Consider the following 12,084-nt stretch of genomic DNA (forward strand, 5'->3'; position numbering starts at 1 on the left):
GATAGAATTTATGAGCTTAGATTAATCATTCAGGAAATATAAATTAGATAATTAGATCGATCAAATCATAATAATAGGCTCAAAACATGTGTTTATACGTCCTCTTGAAAAATCTATCAAACATTACCTTCAATGTTCACAAAGAAATTAAATTCATAACCTTTTATCGTGATAAGACTTAACAATTATGTTACAATAATGACCTAGTATTTAGTGGATTTTATATGGTTTTAGCTCAGATCCGTTTATTAGAAATATTGTTAGCCTAATTATCTAATTAATCTATATATCATGAGTCACACTCACCCCTCATATGTATATATAAGGGTGCGTACGTAAATTCACAGAAGCATTACTTTTTGTCATAAAAGTCCGAATATATGGAAGAATTCTATATCCCGACGTAAAGCCCCAACTCGTTTTCTCTTGCTTTGGACGTGGACTCTGCCCATTTTTTGGAGCATTAACTGACATATTTACCCTCCATTTCTCTCCTTCTATATATAGAATTACTACTAACTCCAATATCTATCTCATGTGAACTGCGTGAGAGGTTGGAGAGCAAAGCCAGAAAGAAACATGGAGAAGATGATAATAGAAGACATTGAAGTGGGTGATGATCATGGTAGAAAAGGTGCTATCTTTTGATCTACCTTCATGTATGCCTTGATCTCAATATAAATTTCTATTATATATGTATGTATTCTTTTTCTATTTAATTATTTCATTATTATGTATGTCACTTGATAACTTCTAAACTCAAGAATGATTTTTAAGAGAAAGATGTCAACTCAAGAATGATATTCTTTTCTTTTTCTTTTTCTTTTTCTTTTCTTTTCTTTTTTTTCTTTTTCTTTTTTTTGAGAGAGAGAGAGAGAAAGAGAGGGAGTAAAGAAATAATGTTCTTCTAATTTGATGGTCGACTTGGTGAGGAATTCACCAAACTTTATTAAAAGTTTCAAGTTATTAGCTAAAAGATTAATAATAAATATCATGTCTTATAATACTCAGGGACTGTGTGGACTGCAACGGCGCACATCGTCACCGCCGTGATCGGCTCCGGGGTGCTAGCCCTGGCTTGGAGTGTCGCGCAACTGGGTTGGGTCGCCGGACCACTCGCGCTCGCCGGCTTCGCCTGCGTCACCTACTACACCTCAACACTGCTGGCAAATTCATATCGATCACCGGATCCGGTTACCGGAGCTAGAAATAGAACATACATGGACGCAGTCAGATCATACCTAGGTGTTCTTCCAAAACCTCACAACCTTTACTTGACATTTCCTCACACTTATCATGCTAACAAACACTTTCTTCTTCTAAGGTCGAAGAGAAGTTTTCATGTGTGGAGTTGCTCAGTACGTGAACTTGTGGGGAACCATGGTAGGCTACACAATCACAGCCACTACGAGCATGATGTAAGCCATGATCATCGCAATGTCATTTGATATCTCTACTTGATGCATTCCATTATTTGATCTATAATTAACTAACTGAGATTGTTACAATTGTTACCGTCTTCATGCATCACTAGTGCAATAAGGAGATCAGACTGCTTTCATATAAATGGGCACAATGCGAAGTGTGATGCCTCAGGAACCATGCTCATGGTGGTGTTTGGAGTAGTTCAGGTGATCCTCTCCCAGTTTCCAAGCTTGGAGAACATAACATGGCTGTCGGTGGTGGCGGCGATCATGTCGTTTGCCTACTCCTTCATCGGGCTTGGCCTTTCGCTTGCGAAATGGGTTTCTCATGGTAACACCAGAGGGAGGTTAACAGGCAGTACTGGCTTGTCTTCCACCAAGAAGACATGGAACTCCCTCCTAGCGTTGGGGAACATAGCCTTTGCATACACCTTCGCTGAAGTCCTCATTGAAATCCAGGTGCTTGTTGAAATTCGTAAATTGTCTATGTATCAGAGAATTGAATCATTTTAACTTTTCTTTTCTTTCTTTTTTTTGTTGTGCAGGATACATTGAAGTCTTCACCTCCAGAGAACAAAACAATGAAGAAGGCAGCAATGTATGGAATCGGAGCCACAACCATCTTCTACCTCTCTCTAGGATGCACTGGCTATGCTGCATTTGGAAATTATGCTCCTGGTAACATCCTCACTGGTTTCGGATTCTATGAGCCGTTCTGGCTTGTAGATGTCGCCAATATATGCATCATCCTCCATCTTGTTGGAGCATACCAGGTCTACTTTGATTGCATCAAAGACTCTATACTTGCTGAATTATAGCATCATGAGCTAATCCTTTACTACTTCTTATCAATCCTCATTTAGGTTTACGCGCAACCAATCTTTGCTACAATTGAGAGAAGAATCGCCTCGCGATGGCCAGAAGCCAAGTTCATCCACAGAGTCTACACTGTCAGACTTCCACTTGTTGAAAGTGGTCTGTTGAGCTTCACACTCTCGAAGCTCGTCCTGCGGTCGGTGATCATCGTCATAACGACATTTGTGGCCATGGTGGTGCCATTCTTCAATGCAGTCTTGGGGCTACTTGGCGCATTGAGCTTCTGGCCACTGACGGTTTATTTTCCGATAAGCATGCATTTGGCTCAGGAAAAGATAAGTAAGGGAATGCAGAAGTGGGTCTTGCTGCAGAGCTTGAGCATGTTCTGTTTACTGATTTCAGTTGTAGTGAGCATTGGCTCCGTGGCAGACATTGTGGACAGCCTCAAAACTGCTACCCCTTTCAAGATAGTGAGCTGAAGATTTGTTAGGCTCAAGTGAAGGATGAGTTACATGATGATAGCAAAAACGCAACGGTGAGTATAGGAGAAGAAAGATGAGTGATGATGACAAGAATTTGCCTTGACAATATGGAAGGAGTTCTTCTTGGGTTAAATAGTAGTTGTGGATCTTAAGGAGCAAGCAATTAGAATAGAGAGCTGACCTGCTGTTTCTGCTTACTTGCTAAATCCTCGTGTCCTTGCACTTCTTTTCAAGAATTTGACATATCTGCATCCAACGCAAAAAAGAACAAGATAAAACAATGAACAGAATAGCTTGTTTGCGTTTATTCTCTGTCTAGCTAGGAGAATGGAGGAATGTGTTGTCAGCCTAGAGAAGAACAAAAATTTGATCCTTGACACATTCTCATCTTAGTGAGATTTCATCTTAAGGTAAGTTTGAGCAATACTGCACAACTAGTAAGAAATGTCTCTCTTTTTCGGTAGCCAATCGGTTAGTACGCACATAGTTAAAAAGATTCATATTGAATGAGTGTTTTTAGATTTGAATCTCAACGGCATCAATTTAATTGGAACATCATTAAGTCCCCATTTCAAATTAAAAAGAAAGAGGCTGTTTATAGCATTGATCTAGATAAAAGTTGCTAATTTACTTCACTGATCATAAACATTGTAAAAATGGATTGAAAATATCATCACAACCTGCTCCAATGGTCTGAAGCTCTTTTGTCCTCTTTGGCGTGATGCTCTTGCAACAGAGGTGACAGACTATTAGATATCACAATAAGCTGTTCTCCAAAAATCGTAGACTTAGAAAAAATTATGATCTGAGAATAGGAAACTTATTTCAGAAAATTGATTTAAATAACTACCAATTTATGGTACTATTGAATAAGAAGCCTGGAGTACTTTCATCGCAGGAAATCCAACATAGTATGAGCAGTAAGAAAAGAAAAATCAAGTAAATCCCTTGGTTGTGGAAATAACCAAACTAACACTGATAAAGATTTCCAGGTTTCTTCATACCAAAATCTTGTTCCACATTGTCTGCTGTTCATGAGTTCATAGAATTCCACTCTATAGTCTATACATCATAAATGCTTGATGCATAGTCACAGGTGGACACCATTATAACAGAGCGAGAAGTTAAGACTGATAAAACTTCAGCATTGTAATGATGAGAAAGATGTGATATCCTATTGCTTCTGTACAGATGATAAAACAGGAAAATGCTTAGTTACATGACAAAACTAAACTATGCTTCTATTGATAATGGCTAAAGAAAAACATCTAAAGCCTGGAAGTGCCTCAATGCCTACAATGGTCATCTACCAAAAGGAACCCGAACTCACTAACTGAAAGAACTGCTTAAGAAAAAGCTAGCAGTTCTTACTACTTTTCTCTGCTTTCTTTGTCGCAAAACAAGGATCGGCATCAACAAGCATGTTCACGACCTCTCTCATTGTAGGCCTCAGGGATGGCAACTTGGTGGTGCAAAGCATGGCAATATTCAGGACTTTTTTCATATCATCTTCTGCAAAAAGAGACACTCTATGATCCAAAACTTCTGCAAGATTTTTGTCATCCAGATGGGTTGAGACCCAATATATAAGATCCTTTTCACCATCAAACTGACAATCTGTTGGACTGCGGCCAGTAAGCAACTCTAGCAGGACAATACCAAAACTGTAAATATCACTCTTCTCAGTTGCCTTGAGAGAATATGCTATTTCTGCAAGATGTCCAATAATGTGCAAAACAAGTAAGTTTAATTCCATACTAGTTCAATTAGAGCTTTAAAATATGTAAGTTTAATTCCATAATAGTTGAATTAATCAATCTTTGAAGCATGCATGTGAAATCAGGAGAGACTATCAGGAAACAAAGAGCTATGCATGTCTATTATCAAGATTTAATATGGTATGACAAAAACTTTAAGCTTCTGTACTTAGATGACATGAGATATTGTCAATATGTATAGGATAACTTCAATTACAGAAAGCCGAAAGAATTACTAACAGAGCTAGTTTTTCTATCCACATAGTCTTAATTGCTAAAGAAATCAGTTGTAAAACTAAAAAAATATTATCCTTATAGTATTGGTACATTTAATTCTATTTCTTTCATTAGGGATAACTAAGCTACGAGGAATAATAGTTACATCAATAGAGAAAAGTCACACATGGTCTGCAAACTTACCAGGAGCAAAATAGCCATGTGTACCAGCAAAACAACTGAGTTCTGACTCTTCGGCAACCTTTGCGATCCCAAAATCAGCGAGTTTTGGTTCATACTCCTCATCAAGCAAAATATTAGCTGATTTTATGTCTCTATGAATTATGGCTGGGCAACAGTCATGGTGAAGATACATAACACCCTTTGCAGCCCCCACTGCAATCTTATACCTCTTATTCCAGTCCAACTCCGGTTGTCCACCCTTGAATTCCCGCCGAAGTGCTTGATATAGATTACCATTTGGCATGTATTCATAGACAAGAAAATCTGATCCTCCTCCTGTCAAGAAGGCATAGAGCTTCAATATATTTCTGTGCCTTATCCTACCCAAAGAATTTATCTCTGCCATTAAAATATTTGTATAATCGCACTTCCACAATTGCTTTACAGCGACTGTCCCTCTGCTCTTATCCAAATCTAATCGATAAACCTTACCAGTGCCTCCTGATCCAATCAGATTTTCCTCATCCAAATGGCATATCTCTTCTGGATCAAGTTCTGGTGGATGAAAAGACTTCAGAACCCACTTTGGGCCCTTTTCCATATCTTCCTCCAAATCACTCTTTCGACGAGATTCTTCTAACTTGAATCTTCCGTAATGCAAAAATGCCAGACAAGCTAAAAGAACAGTTGTTGCTATCGATATGAATAGTACGAGAACCAGTTGTTTTCCGGAGAGATCACCAGGACTGTGGCTCCACTTGCAAAAGCTTATATTAGAAAAAGAGTACCTCCGGCTTCCTGGAATCTCATCAATACAGAGATCATCATTTCCATAGAATGCTCCATCTCCAGCTATCAGCAGAAGCTGTGGTGGAATCCTTCCTGATAACTGGTTATCAGAAAAATCAACATAACTTAGTTTGAGTGCTTGTAGACCCTCTGGAATTGAGCCTCTGATAATATTCTGAGATAGATTAAGCGAATTCAGAGACATAAGAAAAGTCAGTGTGTCTGGAATATTACCACTTAAAAAGTTTTGTGCAAGGTCTAGGTCTACCAAGCTGCTGCACATACCAAGTTCTGAAGGGATCAATCCTGTAAATGTATTTCCTTCCAAATGCAAAAATGACAACTGCTTCAACTTTCCAATTTGGGACGGAATTTGACCAGAAAAGTTATTATTAAAAGCAATAAATTTCTGCAACTGCCAAAGAGTTCCTAGCTCTACTGGGAGTTCACCAGAGAATTTATTATTCTGCACATACAGCTGATTCAAACTACCTGAAATTTCTATATCAGAAGATATCCCTCCAGTAAAACTATTGTCCGCTACATCAATGATGACTGCATAAGGCAATCCCCACAACCCAGCTGGAATTTTCCCAGTAAAGTGGTTTTGACTAATCCTGAATCTCTGCAATGTTTTGCAAGAAGAATAAGAATCTGGAAATTCACCTGAGAAATTATTGTCCAGAGCTAGCAGGAACTGCAAATTGCTATTTTCGCATAGAAATCTCGGGAACTCGCCAGAGAAGTTGTTCTCAGATATGTCTATCGTGTTGAGTGGACAAAATCGACCAAGATTAGCAGGGAATTCGCCTGAAAAGCTGTTTTCATAAACAGAAAAGGACCAAAGAGCCTGCAAACTTCCAAATCCTTCCGGAAGCTCACCCCAAAAGTTGTTCCGATACACATGAAAAACTTCCAACTTTTTAAGGTTACCAACTTCTGGAGGAAGTTTTCCAGTCAATTGATTGCGAGAAATGTCAAATTCAGATAATAGGGTGAGGTTTGCAAGCTCAGGAGGAATTTCTCCAGTTAAGTTATTCTGGTAGAGCTCAATCTTGAAGAGGTTGTGCAAAGATGAAATTGCTTTTGGAAATTCTCCTGAAATTTGGTTGCGGGAGAAGTCTAATGTTCCGAGTGATGTCAATTTAAATATGCTGGCAGGTATCTCCCCTTTGAGATTACATTGTCCCAAGAAAAGCCATGTCAGGTTCTTCAGATTTCCAATATTTTCTGGAATATTTCCCTCCTCAAAGCTGTTCTCTCCAAGGCCTAGTTCAATTAGGCCCTCTAGGTCCCCAACCCAAGCTGGGAAATTGCCATGAAAGCCATTTGTCGACAAGTCAAGAACTTGTAGGTTCTGCAGATTTGAAAGATCTGGCAACTTGCCAGTTAAACTGTTTGTTGAGAGATTAAGGACTCTAAGATTTGTGCAGTTGGCCAATTCAGGAGGAAGAATGCCTGAGATGGAATTTGCTCCTAGCTCCAGAGAAGTTAAATTTCGCAAATGTGAAATTGACGGTGATATGTTGCCAGATAATGACAAATTTACAAGTGAAATTCCTATCACTTGGTCAGAATTGAAGTTGCATCTGACTCCAACAAATTGGCAGGGAGATTTAGACTCATTCCAACTGTAAAGATGATTCATAGGATCATCTAGTTGGCTTCTTATGTCAAGGAGTGCTTGGGTTTCTAGTGACAGGGATGTCGAGATTGGGAAAAATGCTAAGTGGAGGATAGGCCAAAAATGAAGGAAAATGCTGAATTTTAACATTAATGCGATGAACCGGTAATGACAAGTAGAATCTTCCACCTTCATTTTATCCCTGTGAACATAGATGAAAAAAATATATTATTTTGGCGACAGAAAACACAAACACTAAAGCAGCATTTGCAAGAAATATTGAGTAAAATTATATTCCAACATGGCAGACCATGAGAATTTACATTGTACATATCCAATGATGTATATAGTTTGCTAATAACATCACACTAGTTGATGAACCTAAGATAGAGTTAGACACTAATATAGAAGCATGATGAAGGAATTTAAAGTAAAAAAATTTCTAGTAAAAAAAGGTGGGCTACTTTTAGGGGGGCGCGCCCTATCTTTCTTTTAAAAGAAAACGAAGTCTGATCTCTTAGGAGCAGATATACCTGAGTATATATTTATTTGCATGTATGCTCCTTGATAATTAAGCCCTCGTAAGACTAACATTTCCACCACAACAATCAAGAGGTCCGAAACTTGCAAATATGCCCATCTAAAGCTTGAAATTTTGACATATAGTTACCTTTTTAGACAACAATGTCTACACAGATGGAATTGTGCAATTTCATTTTTTTTCTATATATATTAAAATAAGAAATTTGAAGGCATTATATATGAAATCCTTCTTTTGTTCTCTTTTTTGCCTTTGAAGTTTGAAATGAGCTACAACTACTGGAAGGGACTATCTAGAAAAGCTAGTGGATGATCCATAGGTGTCTGTAGGAAATAAAGGCCACTACACAAAGACAAAATTATTTTAAAAGTCAATATTATAATGTATAATGCAACTTACATCTTTCTAAAAAAAATAATTAAACTCACTTTGACAAGAGGATTTCTTTTGTATACTACTATAAGCTGCACACTTTTATGAATCAAATATTACTTTTATCCACTGATCTTACAGGACCATCAACAATTATAGAAGATAGTTGTATCTTCCTGTCATGCGCATTGAGCTTTTCTATACCATATTCTGGAAAACCTACAGAATACAAAATACATCCTTGTCTATGTCAGAATATAAAATGACAAAAACCATTGCTCTCTAACAGCTTAAGACTTTAAGATCAACCAGTTTATTGATTATCAAACATGGTTTCAAAGAGGGAGGTCATGAGATCAAATTCCACCAAGTCTGTTTGTCATTAAAAATGCAAATATTCACCCATTTAATTCAATATCCATGTCTTGGGTCTGTTAGAAGGTCGTGTAAGGGAGAGTGTTAGACTATAAAAGATAACAACACTATCCTTTAGCAACTTAAATTTCAAGTCAACTAGTTACAGAAAAGTAATTTTCATAAATCTTTTTGTTAGATTGCTATATGCAATAAATGCTTAAGAGTCTCAAATGTTACAAAAATTCAAAACATGTGTACATGTTGTGCTTTCTTCTACTTTTGTGGAAAATTGGTTGTTCCATTTACAAGGGAAAAGAAATTGTTCAGTCTTTTAGATAAGTTTTAATAAAAATAATATAAAATTACTGAATGTGGAAACTGGAACTCCTCTTGATCAAGCTGATTAAAAATCTCATAATTTAAAGCCTAATTGACTGTTCTTACATTATCTGACAAGTGAAGTAATCCATTCATTTTACTCCTCATGAATTTAAGTTGATCTAAGATGAGCTAAAACAGCAAATGAAGAATCTACCTCATTAGGATTGGCCATCTATGATCCTAGGACTGACGAGTTGAGTTTGTTTCTAAATTGAGGAAGGAGAAGTTAGTCCTATGATGATCTTTTCTCCTTATACTTTTAGGATCGTAATGGTACCACAGGGATTATGTATTTCAACTCAAGTTCCGATTCATGTCTTCACAGTCCCAATGTCTAGAAACGAATTATAGTATAGTCTGACAGACAACTTATCATTTAAAGGAACGATCCGACTGATACTCAAGAAAGAAGAAACCAATTGCATTCTGCTTAACATAAGGCGACAGAACTTCTCCCATTCTTTCCTAAATTTCAAACTCAAGACCAACAGAAAGAACCAAAAGCAGTTCAAAACCGAACCTTTACCAGATAATTGACGGAAACCCACTAAAAGATAGCGAATTTGTCAGAGATTTCAAGCCAACTCCTCCGAAGCAGCCCTTGTACTCCAGTGAACTTGCGCACCGAGACTCAAAGCGGGAAACCAAACTCCATGCCTCGCACGGTGGGAAACCCAAATCGTAGAAATGGCTGGAGAATGGCAAGAGAGCTCAAAGAAGGAATGGAGGAGGGAGAAAGAAGAGCTTTTGGAATTATAGAGAGCCCACTGAAAAAAGAAGTGGGCGCCTCTCCTCCACTATTTAAAGCCTGTTGTATCCAATCTAAAAGGACAAATATACCCCTTTCCTTTTCTTAATTTTTTTCCCGTAAATTAAAAAAATCATAAATAACATCCACAAATTGAGTATATTACAAATAAAGCTCTCATATTTTATTATTTATAAATTAAGCCTCTCATTTGTTTTAAAAAAATATATATATATCAACTCACCTATTAATGCCTCATAGATAAATGTAAACCTCTAAAACATCGATTTCCAGTATAATAAAATTAAATCTAAGCCTCCAAACTACTAATATCATATATAAACGTTACATTCATAAAATTGACTACCACTTGATAGTTTTTAACAAAGTACTTTAATTTGTAAGTAATGAAATGAGAATACTTTATTTACAATAAACCCGAGGTGTTATCTGTAATTTTCTCTTGGTCAGTCCAATTCGTATTAGATATCAAGTGCTACGATGAGATACTGAATGATTGGTGATTAGGTCTAAAACCTAGTCTACTCTAGCGTTTGCTCTTATTTCACTGTTATAGACTTTCTAGCTTAAGACTAAGCATGCAATGCAATGGAGTTATCTTCATATGGGCATGTAATTTAATCTGAGATACTCACAAAATATTAAGTAAATTTTTTGTGCAATCTTAGACTCTAAGCTAATAAGTAATTATAGTTAGACAAAAAGGGGCTAACCTTTCATAAATATATCAAACAACTGGATCAATTCTCTTAAAAACAAATCACAATAAATCCAAAATATACGTAGAAAATTTATCAAATATTAACTATAATATTTATAAAACAATTTAAACTTATGGTTGTGCTGGTATGACTTTGATGACCCAACTACTGATCTCTTTCGTTTCATTATAAGCCAAACACAGTAAGGAAAGGAACTATCTTTTAAGTCTGCAATTCAAGAGGAAGGTTCTGCCTTGTTGAAGATAAGCTTAAGCTCATAATACCAAGAACTAACTCCTTCAACTTCTATCCACTTGGAAAGAGGAGAACATAAATTTCCTTTTGTTGAATCCTTGCTGATAGGAAGCTATGCCAATAAACAACTTCTCGGTGTCTGGAGATTGGATAGCAGGATCTTGCAAAAGGGCTTTGATGAGCTCACAGTCATGGTCACAATGCAACTTGTGTTGTTCTTTAAAAGCCTGGGAGGTTTATTAATCAATTAGTTCCTCCTCATATTGATCTAAAAGTTGTTTATCTGTATAAAGAAAACAGAGTCCTGGGGAGGGGGGAGGAGAAAAAAGAAAAAAGAAAGCAAAGCTACGCTTGAAGACAGACAAGCCTCCATCAAAGAGATATAAAGATTTTGGAGTGGAATGCTTCCATGGAAATCCGAAGAAGACTAATTAATTTGTCTCGTGAACTCTCCTTAGCCTTGTCATCAGTTAAAGGCATCTCTCCTAATCTACCAAGGGAAAATTGCTGAGTATATTTTTAACGAAAAACAAGAGAATGTTTGCCCTTCATTTGACTAATGCCAATGTGGCACGATATTATATAGTTCCTTTGACACAATAAAGTAATGGTTGTTTTCTTATTGAAGTAGTAGAGCACACACAATTGGAAGCATTAGATACTAATTATCCAACAATCATTGGCCTATAATAATTCTTCATCAGATTTTGCATCCAAATTTTCTATGACTAGATTTTCCAATTCTTACATGGGTTAAATTACATATCAAGATATTTCTTCTTGCCATGAGAGGATTTGTGAATATGAGTACAAACCAAATCATAACATGGTAATCTCCACTTAGAATTACTTGAGAGGAATATGAAACTAACACAACTTTACTTCACCAAACATATAAATCAGAGGCCACTGTGGAATATTTGACCAACTTCAGAAGTTCATGCAAAGACACATGACAGTCTTGGCTTGTATGCAATGTGATGTATACAAAGACAATAATAGGATGACACACTACCAGCATGACAGACTTTTGGCATCATGCAAGATGATTACAAAAAAGAAAGGTAGAAAAAGAGATCGGATTCACTGTATGAAAGCCATCCATTTCTAGGATGTTTGCCACATTGCCAAATCTAATGACATCAACTTAGTGTCTGGGCGGCAAGCTAACTAGACTAATATGCCTCTCACCAAGTCACTATCATCTTCTCTGAATTATTGAATTGATGTTCTGGTCTCTCTTGCCATTACCATCACCAATGGCATCTATGATTTGTTCCTGAAGGGGACCAAATAAATATTATGAGTATTTCATAAGTTCAAATCCTAACGATACTGATTTAACTAGGACATCAATTAAAGTCTAAATAATCCTTCCAAGACCAGTAATTTACTCGGCCGGCACCTAATCAAAAGA

The 12,084-nt window shown here is 36.8% G+C and overlaps 2 protein-coding genes across 7 annotated transcripts; one reads left to right on the top strand and one right to left on the bottom strand.

Moving 5' to 3' along the window:
* The first annotated feature begins 534 nt into the window (after positions 1–534).
* Positions 535–3,721, top strand: LOC140768526 (amino acid permease 8-like). 3 transcript variants are annotated; one of them, XM_073108831.1, is made up of 6 exons: positions 535–634; positions 1,012–1,245; positions 1,325–1,418; positions 1,535–1,883; positions 1,970–2,197; positions 2,288–3,721. In XM_073108831.1, the coding sequence occupies exons 1-6, from the start codon at positions 580–582 to the stop codon at positions 2,717–2,719; spliced, it is 1,392 nt and encodes a 463-aa protein (XP_072964932.1). In that variant the 5' UTR covers positions 535–579; the 3' UTR covers positions 2,720–3,721. The 3 variants fall into 3 exon arrangements, with proteins under 3 accessions (XP_072964932.1, XP_072964933.1, XP_072964934.1); XM_073108832.1 differs by having other exon boundaries at positions 546–659; XM_073108833.1 differs by lacking the exon at positions 535–634 and adding an exon at positions 770–927.
* Positions 3,722–3,869: 148 nt separating this feature from the next.
* LOC140768524 (uncharacterized) lies at positions 3,870–9,694 on the bottom strand. 4 transcript variants are annotated; one of them, XM_073108829.1, is made up of 4 exons: positions 9,469–9,694; positions 8,261–8,423; positions 4,900–7,493; positions 3,870–4,432 (listed from the first exon to the last, which is right to left on the bottom strand). In XM_073108829.1, exons 3-4 carry the CDS (start codon positions 7,484–7,486, stop codon positions 4,080–4,082), a joined length of 2,940 nt encoding a protein of 979 aa, XP_072964930.1. In that variant the 5' UTR covers positions 7,487–7,493; positions 8,261–8,423; positions 9,469–9,694; the 3' UTR covers positions 3,870–4,079. The 4 variants fall into 4 exon arrangements, with proteins under 4 accessions (XP_072964930.1, XP_072964929.1, XP_072964928.1 ...); XM_073108828.1 differs by having other exon boundaries at positions 9,463–9,694; XM_073108827.1 differs by lacking the exon at positions 8,261–8,423.
* Between the last annotated feature and the right edge of the window lie 2,390 nt (positions 9,695–12,084).

The sequence above is a fragment of the Typha angustifolia genome, chromosome 10 (genome assembly GCF_048772165.1).
Source record: "Typha angustifolia cultivar Huaian chromosome 10, ASM4877216v1, whole genome shotgun sequence".
Classification (NCBI taxonomy): Eukaryota; Viridiplantae; Streptophyta; class Magnoliopsida; order Poales; family Typhaceae; genus Typha; species Typha angustifolia.

Excerpts from the sequence above, each read along its gene's own strand:
- LOC140768526 (XM_073108831.1), top strand. The coding sequence starts at position 580 with ATGGAGAAGATGATAATAGAAGACATTGAAGTGGGTGATGATCATGGT. Across the intron at positions 1,246-1,324 it reads CGCAGTCAGATCATACCTAG|GTCGAAGAGAAGTTTTCATG; the intron begins GTGTTCTTCCAA and ends TCTTCTTCTAAG. Across the intron at positions 2,198-2,287 it reads ATCTTGTTGGAGCATACCAG|GTTTACGCGCAACCAATCTT; the intron begins GTCTACTTTGAT and ends ATCCTCATTTAG.
- LOC140768524 (XM_073108827.1), bottom strand. The coding sequence starts at position 7,486 with ATGAAGGTGGAAGATTCTACTTGTCATTACCGGTTCATCGCATTAATG. Across the intron at positions 4,433-4,899 it reads ACATGGCTATTTTGCTCCTG|AAATAGCATATTCTCTCAAG; the intron begins GTAAGTTTGCAG and ends GACATCTTGCAG.